Consider the following 20,998-nt stretch of genomic DNA (forward strand, 5'->3'; position numbering starts at 1 on the left):
GACATAAACTCAACATTACCTCATTTAAAACTAATTACATTTTTGTTTTTATTTATTTTTTATTTTATTTATCAGAGAGCATGACACTGGACTGACAACAGCAGCAGTCATCAGAGAGATTTATACAATGTTAATGCTGCTTTGTTGTGGTGCTTTGCGGTAGCCATTTGCTGTTCTGTTCACGGGCATTCATTCGCAACATGACAAAGAATGTACCTTCCCAGCCAAGATTGCCTTTGAAAACATCGAAAGGCACGTTCAAACAAGTTTCCTTATCATGGTCATCTAAACTACTGCTTATTAATTAATGATTTTTTTACTAACCAGATGATTGAGCAAAGCTACAGTACAGAGCACAGAAGGCCACATATATACAGGTTTTCATTCCAACCAATGAATGCTGCCTTCATTGATCCCAATTACTCATTCAGCCATATGCGTTTGACTGCATCAAAGCACAGAACACAAGCAACAGTTGTTATTTGGACAACACAAACAACGCATTCCACTTTCTTTACACTGTGTGCAAACCTGCAGCCCTAATTCAGCAAATAACTGAACTAATTACACAATCGAGATCAGCGGCTGGAATACAAATCAGCATCCACACGGCCCCACCTGGAGTTTGAGACCGCTGGTATAGAGACTCGGTAGCTCTCTAGATACAGCGTAATAATGGATCTATAATAATAAAGTAATAAATATGAAATATTTTTCCTTCATTAGCTGACATCAGTGCTTACTGCCATGGATGTAGAGCCTTGCCTGGCTGCGGTTAGCATACGGGCTGTACGCTAAAGCAGGAAGGTACTGGCATCGGCAGTCAAACATCAGTTGTTGTTTCCAGTCCTAAAATGGCTCTTCCCTACCTGGCACACTGTACGAGCTACTCAGTCCCCGCTACACATTACAGCACTAACACTGTGATATACTGCACGCTACAGCGCATTAAATTCAACTGTTCATTCTCTCTAGATTGGCCCCCCTCAATCCATACCCGGCAGCTGACTGCAGGCACTGAGCTGATACGGGTTGGATGGTTCAGCTCGCCGTTTCTGTTCAGCGTCAGTACCAGCACTGTGCCCCGGTTGGGTTCCCCACACCTGCCACAGATGATGTTCACAAGCCTGATGAATTATTGACCTGTCAATAAAATTGGCCTCCACAGGGTTATTCCTTTTTATTTTATTCCAAGGAAACAAAGCAAAGGCCACTTTAACAAGTCCTTGGGGGATGTTTTTAATGGATATACGGATGTGAAGTTCAGATTGTAGGGTCACATATATCAGGGGGTGACATTTGGCAGTTTCCATAATGGGGACTGCAGTAGTGTTTGTGTGTGTGTGTGTGTGTTTATGTGCTTGTGTGTGACTATGAGTGTGAGTGCGCGCGCACGTGTGTGTGTGTGTGTGTGTGTGCGTATGTGTTTGTATGTGTGTGTGCATGCATATGTGTGTGCGTATGCGTGTGTGTGCATGTGTCTGTGTGCGTTGTGTGTGCATATGTATGCACATGTGTGTTTGTAAGTGTGTGTGCATGTATGGGTGCATATGTGTGTGTGTGTGTATGCGCGTATGTGCATGTGTGTGTATGGGTGCGTGTGTGTGTGTGTGTGTACGGGTGTGTGTGCTTGTGTGTTTGTGTGTTTGTGCACGTGTGTGTGTACGGGTGTGTGTGCGCATGCGCATTGTGTGTGCGTTGTGTGCGTGTGTATGTGTGTGTGTGTGCTTGTGTGTTTGTGTGTGTTTGTGTGCATGTGTGTGTACGGGTGTGTGTGCGCATTGTGTGTGCGTTGTGTGCGTGTGTATGTGTGTGCGTTGTGTGTGTGTGTATGTGTGTGCGTTGTGTGTGTGTGTATGTGTGTGCGTTGTGTGCGTGCGTATGTGTGTGCGTCGTGTGCGTGCGTATGTGTGTGCGTATGTGTGTGCGTTGTGTGCGTATGTGTGTGCGTTGTGTGTGTGTGTGTATGTGTGTGCGTTGTGTGCGTGCGTATGTGTGTGCGTCGTGTGCGTGCGTATGTGTGTGCGTATGTGTGTGCGTCGTGTGCGTGCGTATGTGTGTGCGTATGTGTGTGCGTTGTGTGCGTATGTGTGTGCGTTGTGTGTGTGTGTGTGCGCACGGGTGTGCCGTCGTCGCCGTCCGCCGTCGGGTGAGCGGATCCGGACGGCGGCGCTTTGTGGACCCAGCGCGGAGCCGCGGTGGAGGGTGAGTCACCGCACCGCAGTGCGCCGGCCGGGGAGAGCTGTGCGTGACTCCCCTGGGGACCGCCTCCCTCCCTCCCGTTCCTCCGTCGGATGACTCAACCAGCCGCTCGGAGGAGAGGGTCTGAGAGGAGCCCAACCCCGGGCGCGGAGACGCGGCGGTCTCGGAGGGGATCAGAGAGAGAGCGAGAAGCGGGCGGCTCGCCTCCGCTGTCGAACGGCGAGCTCTCCGCCGCGCGGCGCTCCTGCCGCTCGGTTACCGCGGCGACCGGGACAACGACCCGGGAGCGCAGGTGGTCAAGAGCCCCGATTGGCCCTGGAGGTCCCACTCGAGGAAGCGAGTGTGAAACAGGGCGGGAAAGGCTGCAGTGTCTCTCCACTCCACCGCGCAGTGCGAGGGAGCTCGATGAAGACCGTCGGTTCAGTTTAGACCGAGGCCGCTTTCACATGATTAGCGTCAAAACGCTCGACACGGCGTCGAGCCATGAAGCTGCTCTGGAGGGAGCCTGACTTGGCAGCAGCGCTAAGCCTGGGCTAGCACACAGCGCAAAACAAGCCAAGTTGAGAGCCATCAGGGTTAAACTGGTTTAAACTTTGACCTTATTTTGAAGCTAACCTTTTCTAGCGTGTCCAGTCACATCACAGCTTTGTATGAAGCGGGCCTAACGCTACCTAGCAACACAGACGGAGCCGTTTCCACATAGGCTACGTGGCTAAGCTGATGAGGCGCCATGAAAAGCTATAATAAAATCTGGCCCAAAAGGAGAAACGTAGAGTCGTCCGATACGAAAGGACAAGTACATATTCTCAGAAACGCTGTCCTAGCTGTGCACAGTGCGGAGACGGCAGAAGCGCCTCTCCTTCCTGGATACAGCAGAAGCAGGTGCGGCCCAGAATAGGAGAGCGCCGGGCTCCTACTGGAACATTATGGCACTTGTGTACCACCAGGGGGCAGTAATATCCCAGCAGACTGACAAAGTCATCAGTATTAAGCACCCCTAAATCTCATTACATTACATTACATTATTGGCATTTGGCAGACGCTCTTATCCAGAGCGACGTACAGTGGATTAGACTTAGCAGGAGACAGTCCTCCCCTGGAGCAATGCAGGGTTAATGACAACTGAAATTAAACGAATGCAGTGCTACAGCAGTCTGAAGTGAAGACTAGATAGACTGGTTCAACACTCGTTTTCAAGCAACTCCGGGTTCTTTTACTAGAAATGTGCAGTCAGTGTTAATCACCCTGGGCCCGACAGCTAAAACACAGAAGGGCTGACAGTTCATTACCAGAACACGGGCATACGTGAGCTCCAGATGTCTGGATGTTGTCAGGGAAGTTGGCTTTTTAAATTTTCTCTTTTGTAGAAAACACTAACTTATGGAGACCAGATTACTTCCAGAAGCCCCTTCTCGTAAAAATAAAAAGATCTGCTTCCCCCTGTCATGTGTCCACGGTTTTATGACTCTCCCCTGGAAATCAACAAAAAAAACTTAAGCTGGCGATGTCCCCAACCTATCGACAAATCACAAACTGAGCCGTAACGAACAACAACTGGAATCTATAGCTGTGATTAGCAGACAGACATGCAGTTCCACCAATCACTGCAGAGGTAAGCTGTGGAAAATATGGAGATCATGGATGTACCTGACCAATCGGGTATGGTTTACTACTTATTTCCTGAATGGGCACACTGGTCCGAAAAGCACCCTTTATGTCAGTGGATCTGAAACTCGATCCTGAGGGGACCCCTGTGTATGATGGCTTTTGTTACAGCCAATTTCTTGCTCAATTAAGGCTGTTGAACACAGGCGTTAAGGTTACATTACATTACATTACATTATTGGCATTTGGCAGACGCTCTTATCCAGAGCGACGTACAGACTAAGCAGACTAAGCAGGAGACAATCCTCCCCTGGAGCAACGCAGGATTAAGGGCCCAACGGCTGTGCGGATCTTATTGTGGCTACACTGGGATTAGAACCACCGACCTTGCGTGTCCCAGGCATTTACCTTAACCACTATGCTACAGGCCGTCCACAAGGTTCTTTCGTATGTATTTCTTTAAACTTATTAACACAATGCACAATCGACTCGTTATCACTGGATTTATCTTTGTATTCTACCAAAAGATGGAAAGCGCCTCATAGACCTGGCTTGTATCTCACTCATTCTCATACTCGCTGGCTCATATTTAGCATGCTGAAGATTCTCCACAAGGGGGAGCTATTAGCACCGATGCTTCATGCTTCTCATTCACTCACACTCACACGGGGATTAGCTGCCGTTCAAAGGCACCATTTGGGGTTAGGTGTCTTGCTCCGGGACACTTCGACACACCCAGGGTGGGACAGGGCCTGTAGCGTAGTGGTTAAGGTAAATGACTGCGACACGTAAGGTCGGTGGTTCTAATCCCGGTGTAGCCACAATAAGATCCGCACAGCCATTGGGCCCTTGAGCAAGGCCCTTAACCCTGCATTGCTCCAGGGGAGGATTGTCTTCTGCTTAGTCTAATCAACTGTACGTCGCTCTGGATAAGAGCGTCTGCTAAATGCCAATAATGTAATGCAATAATGGGCCGGCAACCCTCCGACCGCTCTTACCTCCTGAGCCAATGTTCACAAGGTGCTATATGAATGAAGGTATTATGGATGCGCTTACTTGCTGATGATGGACTCGGGGTAGTCTGGGAAGCGGCCGAGGCTCTCCAGAACAGCCACGTAGGAACCCAGATCCGGCTTCATACCCGCCTCGTCCAGCAGGACAAACACGTCACTAATCTCGTGCAGGGCACCCTGCGATTGACACAGGAGAGGCGGGACGCTGGTGAATTTACAGCCAATTCTCACCTCTAAGTGACAGGTCATTCTCCAGCAGTGTGAATTATGAAGTGTACTATAATTATTTTTTTGTGATAAACTCTGATTAAGTGATAAATGAATGAATCGCCATGTACAGGGAGATCTTACCGACCTCTGAAGACTACCATTATCATCTATAGACCTAAAAAGTTTAATAAATACATCACTACAGACACTCTTTAATGTTGATGGCAATGTAAAGGGATTTCTTGTATGGGGGGGGGGGGGGTGGTTTAAACTGAAAGTCTGATGTACACTCAGCGAGCACTTTATGTATGTATTTATTAAACTTTTTTAAACTACCGCTGTAGCCTACCCACTGGATTTTTGCATATGATTTTTGCAAACTCTAAAAAAATTACTAGTGTGTGTGAAAATCCCAGGAGATCAGCAGTTTCTGAGATACTCAAATCACCCTGTCTGCCACCAACAATCATTCCACGGTCAGAGTCACTTAGATCACAATTTTCCCCATTCTGATGGTTGATGTGAACACTAGCTGACCCGTATCTACATGATTGTATGCAGGGCACTGCTGCCACACAATTGGATAATGGAATGAATAAGTTGGTGTAATAAAGTACAAATAATAAAGTGCTTGGTGAGTGTATGTGTTCTACATTAATATTCATGGGTCCATAGGAGTTATATATATATGCTATGTTACAATAGGATATGTATTGGAATACCTTCTCAGGGCAGCTTTACATGTGATGCTATCAGAGCAGGGGTCATTTGCAGTAGGAAGTGTAAGCCTGATCTCCCATCAAAATATAACTGTATTATGTTAGGGAAAAAAACAATTTTTCTGCTTTGTTAGAGTAGGGATAGCAAAAATGAATTAACTGAAATAAAAATGAATTAACAAAACTGACACATTGATGAGATGTGTTGTTGTACAATATTTTGAAAAAATGAACAAAAATGATGGAATCTGGTGAACCTCAAAACCCAGGTCTGCATTAATTAGCATCATGCTAACCACTTCAATTCTGCAGAGCACTAAGGCCCACAAGCCTGTTATCCAGGCATGCTGAATAATGACCCCACTCCTTTTTTGGATTATGTGTCAGATAAGACTAGTCACCGATCTAATGCTCAGAGCTAGGACTCACTTTCTTGGCCCACACCCTCATCAGGTAGTTATAGGCTCCGATGGAGAGTAGCTTGCGTCGGGAGAGGACCTGGTGGTGGTTCATCAGGCAGAGGTGGGCTCGTTCAATGTCGCCGGTGAACATGCAGGCCTGGAGGAAGCAGCGCACGTTAGCCTGGGCCTCATTGTAGATGGCAGTGTCCCAGTACAGCTCTTCCACTGGGGCGAGGCTCGAGTGGGGCCGATTGAAGAGGGTCAAGTCTTTCTCGTGGGGCGGGCTGAAGAGGCTCAAGTCTTTTTCGTGGGGCGGGCTGAAGAGGCTCAAGTCTTTCTCCTGGGGGCGGCTGAAGAGGCTAAAGTCTTTCTCGTGGGGGCGGCTGAAGAGGCTAAAGTCTCTCTCGTGGGGGCAGCGGAAGAGGCTTGAGTCTTTCTCGTGGGGCGGGCTGGGGCGAATCTCCCCGTCCACCTTGGCGAGACTCGAGTCATTCTTTTGGGGCCGGCTGAGGAGGCTTGAGTCTTTTTTGTGGGGCGGGCTGGGGCGTATCTCCCCGAGCACCTTGGTGAGACTCGAGTCTTTCTTTTGGGGCCGGCTGAGGAGGCTTGAGTCTTTTTTGTGGGGCGGGCTGGGGCGAATCTCCCCGTCCACCTTGGCGAGACTCGAGTCTTCCTTGAGGGGCGATGCTTTGCCCTTCGTTGACCTGCCCTTCTGTTCCGGATCCACGGTGGTGGAACTAACTTTCTGTGGATGTCAGAACAGCAGAGTCTTTGACAATTTTCAAGCGCAGACTGAAAACTCACCTCTTCAGGCGGCACCTTTCCCTCCCTACCTCACTGCTACAATTAGCCATGTATGCTAAGTGTATGCTATAGGTTATAATTGCACTGGGTGTATAATTATTTTATTATTTGGTATTCTAGCTGCCAACCGTGTTATGCTACTCGGAAAGTTAATGTACTCTTCAAGGGTTCAAGTTTTATCTATGTGTTCACTCAAGGACTTGGAACTGTACTTCAAGAAAACTGGTCTTCAATGCATTTGTCCCTGGTTCTAATTTGCTATTTATTGTACATCATTCTGGGTGAGAGCATCTGCTGAATGACTGTAATGTAATGTAACGCTTAGTTCTGAGTCAGATATTACTTTCTCTGACATGGCTAGCAGGTGCATGCAGGTGTTACTGTTTTGAGGTTTACCTTCTTTCCTTTTCCTCCTTTTCCCTTCAGTTCCTGTTGGTAGCACAGAAATTTCTGTTCCCGAGTCAACTTCTCATGGTTCAGTCTCTTAAGCCAGTGTTTGCCGCTGGAATTTTGGGGTGAGGGGTCAGGGCCCTCTTTCTTGCAGCTGGTCTGGCCCTTCTTTGGGGTAACTTTTTCCCCAGCCTGGGAGAAGTTAACAAACTGCACCTCTGAGTGCTTGATGTCCAGAAAAACATCAGATTGCAGCTGCTGGATCCGGGCTTCCAGTACTGACAAGAGACAGACAAGAGACATTTCAGCTTCATCTACTTTCTAATACAACTTTCTAATACAACTACTCTAATTCACTGAGAGTCAAGACGATTAACAGAGGCACACGACAGCAATGTTTGACTGGAATATACTATACAGCCAATCGTAGTAATGAAGTCTCAATAAAATAAACATTGAGGTCAAATAGACGTGCGATGTAGGATCACTTCAAACAAAACATATGACTTGCAGGCGTCGCATTAAAACGTGACCCCCAAGTTAATCATGTGAGGTTTAAAACACAAGTATCATCTATTGAACAAGAACGCAGAGTTTTCATGCATTATATTAGAAGGACATATGATGATGCACTAAATAAACCTGATCACCGTTTAAAACCTTTAATAAAAACAATACTGTAACTTAAAAAAAGGCTTGTTTCCATAAGGTCACTAGACACACAACTGGAAATTACTGTTAGCAATACTGTACCATCCAAGAGGTGAGATTGTTCCCAAAATCTTTTTTTTCCATCGTCTTTCTTTGGGATTAGAGCTGAATAATTCCTCCGATATGCTGTCCAGGGGGTTTCTGGGGGAGATTGAAAAGGGCAGGATTCAAAACGATTACCTTTTCTGAATGAATAACAGCTAATTTATTTAAATTATTTATTAAATTTATTCGCAAATTTACCAGGTTGTCTGTCTAGCTAGCCATCTTAGCGGATTTCATAATGCATAATGCATAATGCATAAAAGAAGGTATTAGCTAACACAATTAGCAAGTCACGTCCAAGTCTTCTTATAAAATGTACCAGTTAGTTAACTGCAAAGGGTTTTAACTAATCACAACACCAAGCCACTGTGCACGAAAAACACATGGCAAAGGCGACTTACCTGCTATTCGCCTGTGACAGCCATTCTGTATTCTGACAAAGACGTGGCATCGATCGGAATAAAATGTATGCCTTGGGTTTGTTTCAAATAAAATGCGTGCAGTCTGACATCTAGAAAAGGCACAAATTCTCAATAGAGACATTTTGACATTAAAGTCCAGCGCATGTTACCTCACTATTTGTTTCACACACGGAGTTGCCATTTTGCGACAGACAAAACTGTACGAACACAGAGAAGGGAGCACAGGCTCTGCTAGATGAACACAGATACATTCAACTTTGTCAGTGTCGCGCTTTGTGGAAAAAACTATGGTAAAACGTGAGGGGATTGTTACCTGTGGTTGCTTCACTGTGACAAGCTAATTATGCCGCAGAATCTGGAAGTCTGTAGGCTGTACATAGGAATATATAGTTAATCTATGAATATAGCTTTAAAAAATATATACAAAACACTGTACACATCTTTACACTATAGGCTACCATTGACTTTTAGAATACTTTTTACTAGGAATTGTTTTTGTTCTGTGTACGAATTGTTGCTTTGTGACATTTGATCTAACTAAATGTTGGCCTAGCTCTGATATTCACTTGATATCAGCTGTGAACTTCGTGAAAGATATGGCAGGTCTTGAATGTGTGATCACAGAGATCAGCAAATAAAGGTATTTCATTAGCTGCTGTGACAATTATTTTTCGTAAATGTTCGTTTATTTCAACATATCTTGTTCAATCCACACCCTATCTCTAACTCCCGATGAGCCTAAGGAAATTGGCCGCAGTTCGTTTAACAACAAGTAGATGGCAGCACAATCACAAAACGGCACAGTGCACAAACGGTGCTTACAATTCTATTTCTGGTTGAAAAACTATTATTTTCTATACTACATTGTTTAATATGTCTTTAAAATATGGGCAAATAGTAAATGGTAAAATATATAACTTTTATTCAATATAGGCCTACACATTTATCCCAAACCAACTTTTCAGTGCACTGCAGACAGTAGGCTATGTGTTGAACGTAACGTTAATATATGATACAATTTTGACTTTATCGACTTATTTATTTACTTTATTTTGACATTGACATTTGCCTCTTCAATGAACAAGAACAATGCTGCCTTTGCTGTGGTGTCATCTAGTGGCAATTTCTCATATTGCAGTTCAGTCAACCGAACAATTGATCTAATTCTTTATAGTACCATGCATCAATGCACAATTCCACATATTGTTATTTGTCCTTGCACTCCTGTCATTTTAAAGAGTAAAAACAAAATTTCCATTCAAAGTTTTATTTCCACAGGTCATACACATTGTAGCGCAAAAGCGGAAAACACTTCAGAATTATGTAAGAGTAGTACTGTAAAACACAGTGGTACCCGTGCGTTAGCTAACCTGGCTACTTACGCACCACCTACATGCAACATTGGTGTCTGTGGTTTCACTGTGTTACAGGCCTGTTCTTCACTCAGTCAAAGCCTACTGAACATTTCATGTCTTCATTTTAGGGCAGCCTATAGCCTAGTGGCAAAGGCGTTGACTGGGTCCTGGACGGTTGGTGGTTCAACAAGCCCCAGTGTAGCCACAGTAAGATCTGTGCGGCTGTTGGGCCCTTGAGCAAGGCCCTTGACCCCTTGTTCCAGGGGGATTGGCCCCTGCTTAGCTAAATCAACCGGCAGCTAAATAACTGTAATAGATTCAATGTTTTTCTGGGGGAAAGTTAAGTTATTTTCCAGATAATGTTAGTAGTAACTGCAAGCTCTGGCCTCCATACAGCCCTGTAACATGCTTTGTGTACTGTAGTTTTATATACGTTTGGTGTGCTGTTGTCCAGTAATAATCTATTACTATATTTTTTCTCTCATGTATTCATTACTAAATGTTTTGTGGCATGGTTGTATCTATTTTCAATCACATTTGTTATTGAAACACTGGTGCTTTTTGGGACATAACATTGGGGACTTTAGCTGAGTCCCTGGTTGGAATTTGTTTATATAAATTAGGCTTTTGATGGAGCGACTGTGCATGATTCTTTGGCAACATGGACGGTTTTGTAAGACAGGTACAGTGAGAATGTCATAATTTCTGATCACCACAGAAATATTTTCGTAATTCATTCAATCCTAAATAATTCACAAAAATCCTAACTAATTAGCTAGTTAAATAGTAGACATATATTAGGATATGAGGCTGTACATTTTAGCAAGTCTGAAGAGAGGCGAGAACTCAAAAACTCACCAAGTATTTATTTATCAAGCTTTTTTCAACACACTGCAAACATCTTGGAACATTTGTTTACAGATAAAAGGCTTTACAGGGTTTGCCAAACAATAGAACAACCGCACTGAAGCTAAAAAGCTACGCACCGCTAACTCAAAAGGACGACGCGTGATTCTGAGGTTTGCGTGTCCTTTTCCGGCGTTGTCCTCGGGCGTCCTTTTTTGATAACCGGATGGACAACGTCCTCTCGGTTTTGTCGGGAGTCCATTGTGCCAGAGTGAGATCAAAGTGTGCACATCCCACGCCGCTGAGCGCTCGGGTGGGGCTGGAGTACCTGTCACTTCAACCGAGGTGTTTGGGGCAGCGTAGTCGGGGCTTGGCAAGACACCCGTGTTCTGTGGTTGAGGGTGGCCTTTGTGAAACAGAAATGTCTGCTCGAGACAGGTTACAATTCCAATTACTTCACAAGTCTTGAAAACTGTCACAGTACATGTATTGTATTCTTGTAATTCGACCCTACCATCTATTAATACTGTACACTTATTCATGAACTTTGAGAAATTGAACACTTTGTTTCATATACGTAGTACTATGAGTCTAATCTATTTATCTTCATGACGTGGGCTTGAGGGTGGAATTTATTTGATGGTAGTAATAATAATAATAATAATAATAATAATAATAATAATAATAATAATAATATACCTTTTATTGAACCCCGTGGGGTAATTTGGCCTCTGCATTTGACCCATCCTAGTTATTAGGAGCAGAGGGCAGCCACAGTGCAGCGCCCGGGGAGCAATGTGGGGTTAAGGGCCTTGATCAAGTTATTTAAACTACTAGCACACTACTGTGTGTGTGTGTGTGTGTGTGTGTGTTTATAATTTTATTAATTGAGGCAATTACATTTTATGAATGGTGCTTCTTGATAACATACTGCAGACCCCACAGGCATGTCCACACCATCGTCATCCTCAAAAACAAATCCGTTAATACACAGAACCTGACCGCATTCGGAAGTCGGAAGACATAATGTTTGTATGCCTCACTCTAAGAAGGTTTAACCTTTAAAATATTAATCAAGAGATGAATATGTTACTATGAGATTATTGTTTTTATTTCATATTACCATTTTAGAATGTGCTGACAGACCAACTACTGGAAACTGAAAAGCTCAATAAATGTGTTTTTTTTTTTCAACTGGAAGCCACATGCATAGACAAAAGTAAATATTTAAAAACTAAAACCCATGTTTCTGTTGTTGAAACTGCAAAAATGAAAAAGGAGTGGATAGCCAGCCTTCATCTGAACCATTGGCAAAGTATATTGGTGTTTCCCAGTTCTACGTGAACACGTGTGCGATCCCTGCTCGTGAGAAAGCCTCGTCTGAGTTTGACTCGCATAACATTTCTTTTGCTGTTATCATAAGTAAGTGGTGACCTTTGCCCTGCAGGAGACAGGCCAGAGGTGTAAAGTGCTTGGGCAGAGCTGGCTGCTTTAATGAGACAGCTGCTGGTCTCGTTAGGAGACAGAGGGAGGGGTGGCACTCTACGCAAGATTTTCTTTTCTTCTTTTTTTTTGCTGAAAGGAAGTCCTGCAAAGGTTGAGACATGTTTTTGGTTATCCCTGTCTGAATAATGACAAAAATGACACCTCAATAAATACACAGTGAGATTTTTTTCCATGACAGGTTATAAAAGTGGGCAATGAGCTACACTCCCCCAGGCAATTAAAGATACTTATCACAAATAAGTGTATGGTTGTAATTAGAGATTGACTTCCTTTTAGGTAAAGTAGCCTACATTAACACACGCAGTGCCATGGAATTGAACAGAATCTAGAACATTGTTACTTAGGGCACATTTAAGTTACCTCTGCCAGTGAGTTACCTGCCAACACTTTACAATAATATTACATTATTAGTTTGGCATGAACTAATGTAGTTGTAAACTAACTAATCAGTGGCAGTGAATATGTACTGTTTGTTAATGTATTTGTGCATAATTATTTCATGATTACCAACTAAGTTAGTTTATGCTAAGTCATGTAACCTTATTGTAAATTCTGATGAATTGTACAAAACCACCGGGCTACATACTGTCACACTATTAAATATTGTTCATTCATTTTCATGCATTTTTATGAGAAGCTAATGATGAAATGTGTGTAGTGCTTTGATAGATAGTTGTAGGGAATGGCTAATGGTGAAGATATACAGGGCAATGCTTGCCTAATAGACCAGATCTGAGTCAAATATATTTCAAATACTTTAGATATCGATAAACTATGAAGACACTCCTGCTGATCCCTGAGAAAATCTTCATTAGCAATATGAAATACATTATTTTTAAAAGTATGACTGTTGGCGCACTTGGCCTGAAGGAATTTGCCTGTTGGCCTGTAATAGACCAGTAGGAGGCGCCCTCTGTCCTAATCCCAGTCAAGGTCATCCTTAATTATGTTTAACTCACAACCTATTCTACTTCCTATAGGCATTGTAGAACTAGAGCTGTGTTTTCTTTGACGATGGGTTAAATGAATACTACCCCATCAAAAAAAAAAAATAAAAAAAAAATAACACATACATGATACATACAACAACACAAGTGTTTGTAATAATGATGATTGGCTAGTGATATAAGCAGTGAAAAATGAAATTTAGAATTTATGTGATTGATGAGAAAAGAAAACAGAAAAACCTTGTGGGCTTGAATGATACAGGAGGGACTGTACACTCACTGAGCATAAAAATGAATGAGAACAATATTTAAAAGTGTGACAGTATGTAGCCAGGTGGTTTTGTACAATTAATCACAATTTAGAAGGTTACATGAATTAGCATAAACTAACTTAGTTGGTAATCATGAAATAATTATGCACAAATACATTAACAAACAGCACATATTCACTGCCAGTGATTAGTTAGTTTACAACTACATTAGCTCATGCCAAACTAATAATGTAATATTATTGTAAAGTGTTGGCAGGTAACTCACTGGCAGAGGTAAATGAAATGTGCCCTAAGTAACTGATTAGGTGTTTATTAGACTTATTTTTTAGACTTCTGCTGCTGTAGCCCATCCACTTAGAGTTATGATACGTTGTGTGTTCAGAGATGCTCTTCTGCATACCATTGTTGTAATGTGTGGTTATTTGCATTACTGTCACCTTCCTGTCAGCTTTGACCAGTCTGGCCCTTCTCCTCTGATGTCTCTAATTAACAAGGCGTTTTTGTCTGCAGACCTGCTGTTCACTGGATATTCTTTTGTTTTTTTGCACCATTCTTTGCAAACTCTAGAGACTAGCATGAAAATCCCAGGAGATCGGCAGTTTCTGAGATACTCAGACCACCCTGTCTGCCACCAACAATCGTTCCAGGGTGTACGCCCAGCGTACGAGCGATGTGTCGCAGAGCGAATCTGCTCTCGGCGCCCTGGTGGTGTCGATCCGCGGAGGCGGGTGTGGGTCACAGGGTGTGGGTCACTGGGGCCCGTAGGTGAGGATCACAAGGTGAGGATCACAAGGTGTTGGTTACAGGGTGTGGGTCGTGGGGCCCGTAGGTGATGATCACAGGGTGTGGGTCTCTGAGGATCACAGGGTGTGGGTCACTGGGGCCCGTAGGTGAGGATCAGAGGGTGTGGGTCTCTGAGGATCACAGGGTGTGGGTCGTGGGGCCCGTAGGTGATGATCACAGGGTGTGGGTCTCTGAGGATCACAGGGTGTGGGTCACTGGGGCCCGTAGGTGAGGATCAGAGGGTGTGGGTCGCTGGGGCCTGTAGGTGATGATCACAGGGTATGGGTCATGGGGCTCGTAGGTGATGATCACAGGGTGTGGGTTGTGGGGCCCGTAGGTGATGATCACAGGGTGTGGGTCTCTGAGGATCACAGGGTGCGGGTCCTGGGGCCCGTAGGTGAGGATCACAGGGTGTGGGTCTCTGAGGATCACAGGGTGTGGGTCGCTGGGGCCTGTAGGTGATGATCACAGGGTGTGGGTTGTGGGGCCCGTAGGTGATGATCACAGGGTGTGGGTCTCTGAGGATCACAGGGTGTGGGTCTCTGAGGATCACAGGGTGTGGGTCTCTGAGGATCACAGGGTGTGGGTCGCTGGGGCCCGTAGGTGATGATCACAGGGTGTGGGTCGCTGGGGCCCGTAGGTGATGATCACAGGGTGTGGGTCGCTGGGGCCCGTAGGTGATGATCACAGGGTGTGGGTCCCTGGGGCCCGTAGGTGATGATCACAGGGTGTGGATCCCTGGGGCCCGTAGGTGAGGATCACAGCGCGTTTGTCGCTACGGTTGGACGGCGGGGCCCTGTTTGATGTGGCTGCTCCGTCAGCAGCTGCTCTCTGCGGCGGTGTGACAGTCATTGCCGGGGGCCCCACAAAGAGGGAGAGGACAGCCATTCATCCCCCTGATAATAGACTCAGCCCACACCACCACCGCCGGCAAACTTTGATCATCCGGAGCCTCGGCACACCTTTGTGCTGCTTATTTATGTCGCATATGGAGGCTGTGTTTCCGGATTTCACCTGGGCCGGAGTGCTAAGAAAGATGCTTTAAGAAAAAAAAAAAAGAAGCAAAAAAAGACTGTGTTGGTTGTAACTTTTTTTTTTTTTGCTGGTGTTTTGCAAATGCATGGGTGTAAATGTTTCAAAAGAAAAGAAGCTTTCCGCAATTAAACAAAAGCGTGTGTGTGCGTGTGTGTGTGTGCATGTGATGTGTGTGTGTCTGTGTATGTATTGTACATTTACTAGGTCTACACCGAGATGAACTCAGGGAACATTGGTCTGAAGTCACACTGGAAGCCATGAAAAGCAAATTCCAACTAGAAATTCATGTCTGACAAAAATGTTTCTTTCAGATATTTAAGTGATTACATTTGTACATATATCGCGTATAGATCTATGGTATATCAGTCTATACCAGACATTTAACAAATAATGGTAAATGTTCAATATAAGTAGGAGGACCATGTCTCAGTCCACCAAAGTATAGGCAACACATGAAAAATGAAATCCTAAAAAAAGAGTTAGACTGAATGGATGCTCAAAAAGAAAGAAAGAAAATGTTCAAACTAGTAATAAGTATATGGTGGTTAGAAATGGGAATAGAAGACTAATCTACCAATTTTAGTATTGTTTAAAATGATTAGCATTTGCTGCTCATGGAACCCTAATGGGCAATTATTAGCATGTGGTTGCATTGTATCAAAGACATAAAAAGAAAAAAAGAAAGAAAAAAAAGAAAAATATGTCGTATATCAGGAGTATGTTCAATGTAACAAAAGTGGACTGCTTCATGGCTAAGATTTGTAACAAGGAACGTGTAGCCTGAAAAAGCCTTGAAGCAAATTATACCGTGATGCAGACATGGATTAAAATCAATGTAAACATTTTTTCAAAAATTAAAACATCTGCAGCTACTCACTGTGGGAAAGCTGAATGCAGTAAGACGATCCTTCATCACAGCGTAGCACGTCATATGCCTCTAATTCACATTACCAGCACATCCAGTGTGGGCTTATATTTGAAATATTTTCAATTATTAGATTTAACCCTTTGAAGAGTGGGTTTTTTTGGAACGTTTTCTTTTTCCAGAATTCAAAGTGAGTGTTCTAGAACCCCATTGCTCTCAATCACCAGCGCTGATTGTTACATCAGCATTAGAATGTTCAGTTTAGAGTAGGGTTTTTTTTCTCCAGAACATTCTAACCACATATTTCTATGTGAATGACTGGGACCTGGATGGTTGATGGTTCAAGCCCCGGTGTAGCCATGATAAGATCTATACATCTGTTGGGTCCTTGAGCAAGGCCCTTAATCTCATGTTTCTCCAGGGGGGATTGTCTCCTGCTTAATCTAATCAACTGCAAATCTCTTTGGATTAAAGCATCAGCTAAATAACACGTAATATATAATATGCATGTTATAAGTTCTGTTATTTTCTAGCACAGCATGTAATACTTTGCTGTGTCTTTGATAAACGTATGCTGTACTTTACAAAAGTAAAGGGAGGTTTACTCATGACTTTCTGTTTCACTGAACCTGTAAACCAGTAACTCCCATTGTTAGTGTGCATACAATATTTTAAAAAGATAATTTAAATCTTCATGGTCTTGAGGATTGCACAGCTATTGTATATAAGGCAGAGCTCAGAAGAGGTTGTCTATGTTACTGTAACCTGGTTTCAGTTTCAGGCCTGAACTCTCTGTATCACATTATCCCGTGAGGTCACATGTTTCACAGTAGTTCAGGGTAAGACCTCTGGGCCCTGGCTGGCTCGGCCAATGGAACAGTTGTGAAGTGAAATTTAAATTGTTATACTTGGAATGGTTAACTAATTATACTGTACACTGACCAGAGAGGTTACGACAGTTTACTCTCCCTGCTTGGACTTTAAATTGGGTCATTAAACCATATTCTAAAATAGCCCAACTTTAATGAATCATTCTGAAGCCATTTAGTGATTAAATAAATATGTGATATCACTGTGGCACGCTCTCAGTAATAAAGTGACAGTGGAGGTGCATTTCTGTTCTTCAGTGATCAAATTTCCAAAATTTGGGTACAAATGAGTACATTGTCCAAGAACAAAAAAAGTACAAATGAATTATATATAAGGGATATGGATAAGGGAACAATTTTATGTACCTATACGGTAACACCCCAGCAATAGCATTTGTGCTTTTTCCTCTTTTCATAAGAGTGCATACTCTAGCTCATGAAAAGCGATATGTTACTTCTCCATTGATGTTTCAACACCAGGTACCTCAAAAGGCTTCCAAACACGCCTATCACGCAAAAATCAAACCTGCCAAACTTTGCGAAAAGTGGCAGAAGTAATCCCGAAAAAGCCGGACCGCGTTTGACCTGCATCCTGGGTGTCCAGAACCACTCTCGAATGAAACGGCACGGGGCACGGTCAGGACGGGGCCCGACTTCTCGCCGGCCGTGACATATCTCAGATCAACGCGTCTGGTGAGACTGGCAGGATGCTGATGAGGCCGGACATTCCTCAGAACACCACGCTCCATCAGATATCTAATCCATTTAATCAAGGGGGGGGGGGAGGGGGGGGCAGCAACAATGGACAATGGTCACGCAGTGGCGTATGCAAACTCACAGACCGTAGCTCAGATGTCCGTATGGCGGTCCGATCACATCCTGTATGATCTTATAGATGTTAATGCGATCAACCAGGTGCTGGGATGCAAAGGTACTGCCGCTATCTGGTGAGTACGCGGGAAGTCTAAAATTGGAAAGTAGATAAAGAGCCAGGTTGCATAATTTCTGTTCCCGGAATAGAAATAGTTTATGAAAGTCATGTGACAATTACTGAAAGGACTTGTGAAACTGCTTCTTGGAAAAGTAGTCATAGGTTGACTTTTGGTATGAAGTGAGAGTGGATCCACTTCTGTTTTGGAAAAGGGGCAAAAACTAGTTTTAAACCCGGAAAAAGCCGAAGAATGATAAAGGAAAAGAAAAGATAAAGGAAAAATAAAAAACAGGTGCATGGAGGGAAAATGACGGCTGTAAGAGCAGAAAGGAAAGAGATGAGGAGAGAAAGAGAAAGAGAGGGAGAGAAGCAGGGAGTGAGTCAGAGAGTTAGCAAGAGAGAGAGAGAGAGAGAGAGGGAGAGAGACAGAGAGAGAAAACAATTAATAATAGGAGCTATTACGACCGGAGCGCTAAGAGGGAGGTCGAATTTCGGGGCCCTTTTGAAGACTTTGATGGTACAAAACAGAGCTCATTATAGAGATATAATCTCCATTCATACACTTACAGAGCTGCTTAGATCCCTGCTGGGAGGGATTAGGTTCCTGTGCTTGTGAACATCCTCCTGCTCTGCCCCGGTGCAGGGTGCGGCCTACAGGAGTGCGGGGACCCGGGAGACAACACCGAGGCGGGGGGGGGGGGGGTGTCTCCACTCCCAACAAGCAGACTTTCTTTTACTCTGTAGAGTCCTGTCGTTTCGTAGCAGAGAAAGCACCCCCCCCCCCCAACACCCCCAATGCCCCCAATGCCCAGGTACAGATCAACGCAAATCCGGCGCAAGCTCTTACGACGAATCGCAAAACCGCCAAAAAAAAAGGTTGGTGTTTCTAAAACGCTTTATGTGACTCCAGTAAGCACTTGTTGCAGAAAGTGAAAGGCAACACCAGATGTAATTCTGTATACCCACAAACTGCCTGGACAGCTTAAGGTATAGCCTGATCTAAAAATTACTTTCACTAACTGGAATAATACACACCAATCTATTGTTGATAACCGTTTGTCACCGGGGGAACAGGTGAGCGGGTGAGAGGGCCTCTCCATTCTCCATTTTTCACTCGAGCGCTGGAATTACTTAATTGATAGTAACACCGTTAAATAATTGAGAGGGTGACTGTAACAATGTCCAGGAGCGGAATGGATACTGGTTCTCACACTGCAACCGAGCATCTGCTTCTAGGGCACAATAAAGAAATCTCTCACCACATCTGACGTTCAGGCGGACGTAAAAATCTTTGCCGTTGACCTCCGGGGCAGACAGATTTTGAGGCGATCGCGTCCAGCATTGTGCGATTGTGCGAGTTTAATTACAGTCGGTTTCAAAGGAAGGGGGAACAACCGGAACTTCCTGGGGGGTTTATGCGCGAACCGACGGGGCACGCGATTGGCAGCGGGACCTTGAAAGCGGCTCTTCACAAGAAAGGAAATTTAAAAAAAATAAGACAAGACTTCTGTCCTGTCGAAACAAAAGGAAAGTAATCGCAGCAATCTGCGCTGTTATCTTCCCAGTTAAGCTCGCAGCTCAGCCAAATTTTATGACCGGTTCAAATTTCACTAAAGTTTTAACTCCAATTTGAGCCACTGCAATACTCCTGACCTTAAAGTACTCCTTATAGCAACCTTTATTCTTCTCTCAAACTACATCATATTTATCTGTGCATAATATTGCATATTTGTACCCACACGCACACGCATATAGTATATATTAAACCATAATACATGCAGTATATTCTCGTGTTGATAATAGTCTATGCAAATTTGAAGTCAAATACTGTTTTCCATTCCAAGGACAGGGCTGCAGTACCCTACAACAATTCCACAGCCAGTCTGTGAATACTCAGCTGTCCTGAGAATTGCCCTTTTATTTTTAAAAGATGGAGAAACAAGTTTTTTTATAACGCTAATAAAAAACACATCCTCAGTGTGCTCAGTGTTCCCTTCTCCTCCTGGTTGTGCAACGCGGCGGTGACACACGAATTCTTCGGCTCAGTCACGGAGTCAGACGCGCGCGCACCCCATGAGTTACGGAAAGGTTTACCTCTGACCTGGAAGTGAACTGCGGCACAGTTTAACTAAAAGGTGAAGGGCTGTGGTTTTCACTAGCAGGGGAAAGCAGGCTTTGAAGAGTGCTGCACCCAGACAATATAATAGTCGGTAGCAGAAGATAGACAGGAATGGCTTGTGGGTGGGAGGGTGGGAGGGGAGGGGAGGGTGTGTTGAAGGAGTGGAGCAAGGCTCAAGATCAGGAGGGTTTTATGACTGGGGAATGGGCGCAGTTCCTGTGGGAGCTGTTAAGGGAGTCTGAACCCTCTTCCAATGGGTGTAGAACCCCACTAAACACACATCCACCCCTCCATATCACTGGGGCCTGGACCTTTTCAGTGCAGATAAGCCCCCCCCTCCCCGTTTAGTGGGGCTGTCGTAAAATGTCTGCCAGACATTCCCTATTCCCTGCTCTTTTCGCAGGAAACCGACACTGACCTGATACCCACGCAGAGCCTTGATGTTCATTAGGAAGTAAATATTATAAATATAAAAAGAAATATTTTTGCTTCAAAGAAGAAAAGTCCAATCAGAGCTCTGGATAAAGAGTGGGGGTTTTTTGGGAAGATTTTTCTGGAACTCCACTGCTTTCAATCACCGGTAGTGATTGTAACATCAGTATGCTCGGGTAAGAACATTCTTACCTTAACAGAACATTAAAGGGTTAAATATATGGAGACACACCTGCTGCAAACCTTCTTTTTAGTAATTCATTACTGCATGATTACAGGCGAAATATGAACAAGGGACATTTGGAGATTGCTTCAGGCTTTATTGAAACCATTCCTACGCTGTTCGCCGTCTGTTCCGGATAAAAACATTGTGCGCTGCCCCAGCCCTCTCTGACTGAAAGCACAGGGAGACTCCACACAGTCCAAAAGGTGTTCTGCATTACGTTGCTAACGGAAACCATCTACGCAGGTGATTGGCAAGGTCCGATCCACTTCTAGCCCGCCACGATGGGGGGA

At 44.2% G+C, this 20,998-nt stretch overlaps 1 protein-coding gene across 1 annotated transcript in view; it reads right to left on the minus strand.

The window, feature by feature from the left end:
- The window catches only part of polrmt (polymerase (RNA) mitochondrial (DNA directed)), a 61,576-nt gene extending 52,842 nt beyond the window's left edge, over positions 1–8,734 (minus strand). Inside the window, 5 exon segments of the mRNA XM_061240479.1 lie at positions 4,864–4,997; positions 6,179–6,895; positions 7,351–7,622; positions 8,098–8,196; positions 8,502–8,734. Of these exon segments, the coding sequence (XP_061096463.1) occupies positions 4,864–4,997; positions 6,179–6,895; positions 7,351–7,622; positions 8,098–8,196; positions 8,502–8,643 (1,364 nt within the window). The 5' untranslated portion in view covers positions 8,644–8,734.
- Positions 8,735–20,998: the final 12,264 nt, after the last annotated feature.

Source organism: Conger conger, chromosome 4 (genome assembly GCF_963514075.1).
Source record: "Conger conger chromosome 4, fConCon1.1, whole genome shotgun sequence".
NCBI classification, from domain to species: Eukaryota; Metazoa; Chordata; class Actinopteri; order Anguilliformes; family Congridae; genus Conger; species Conger conger.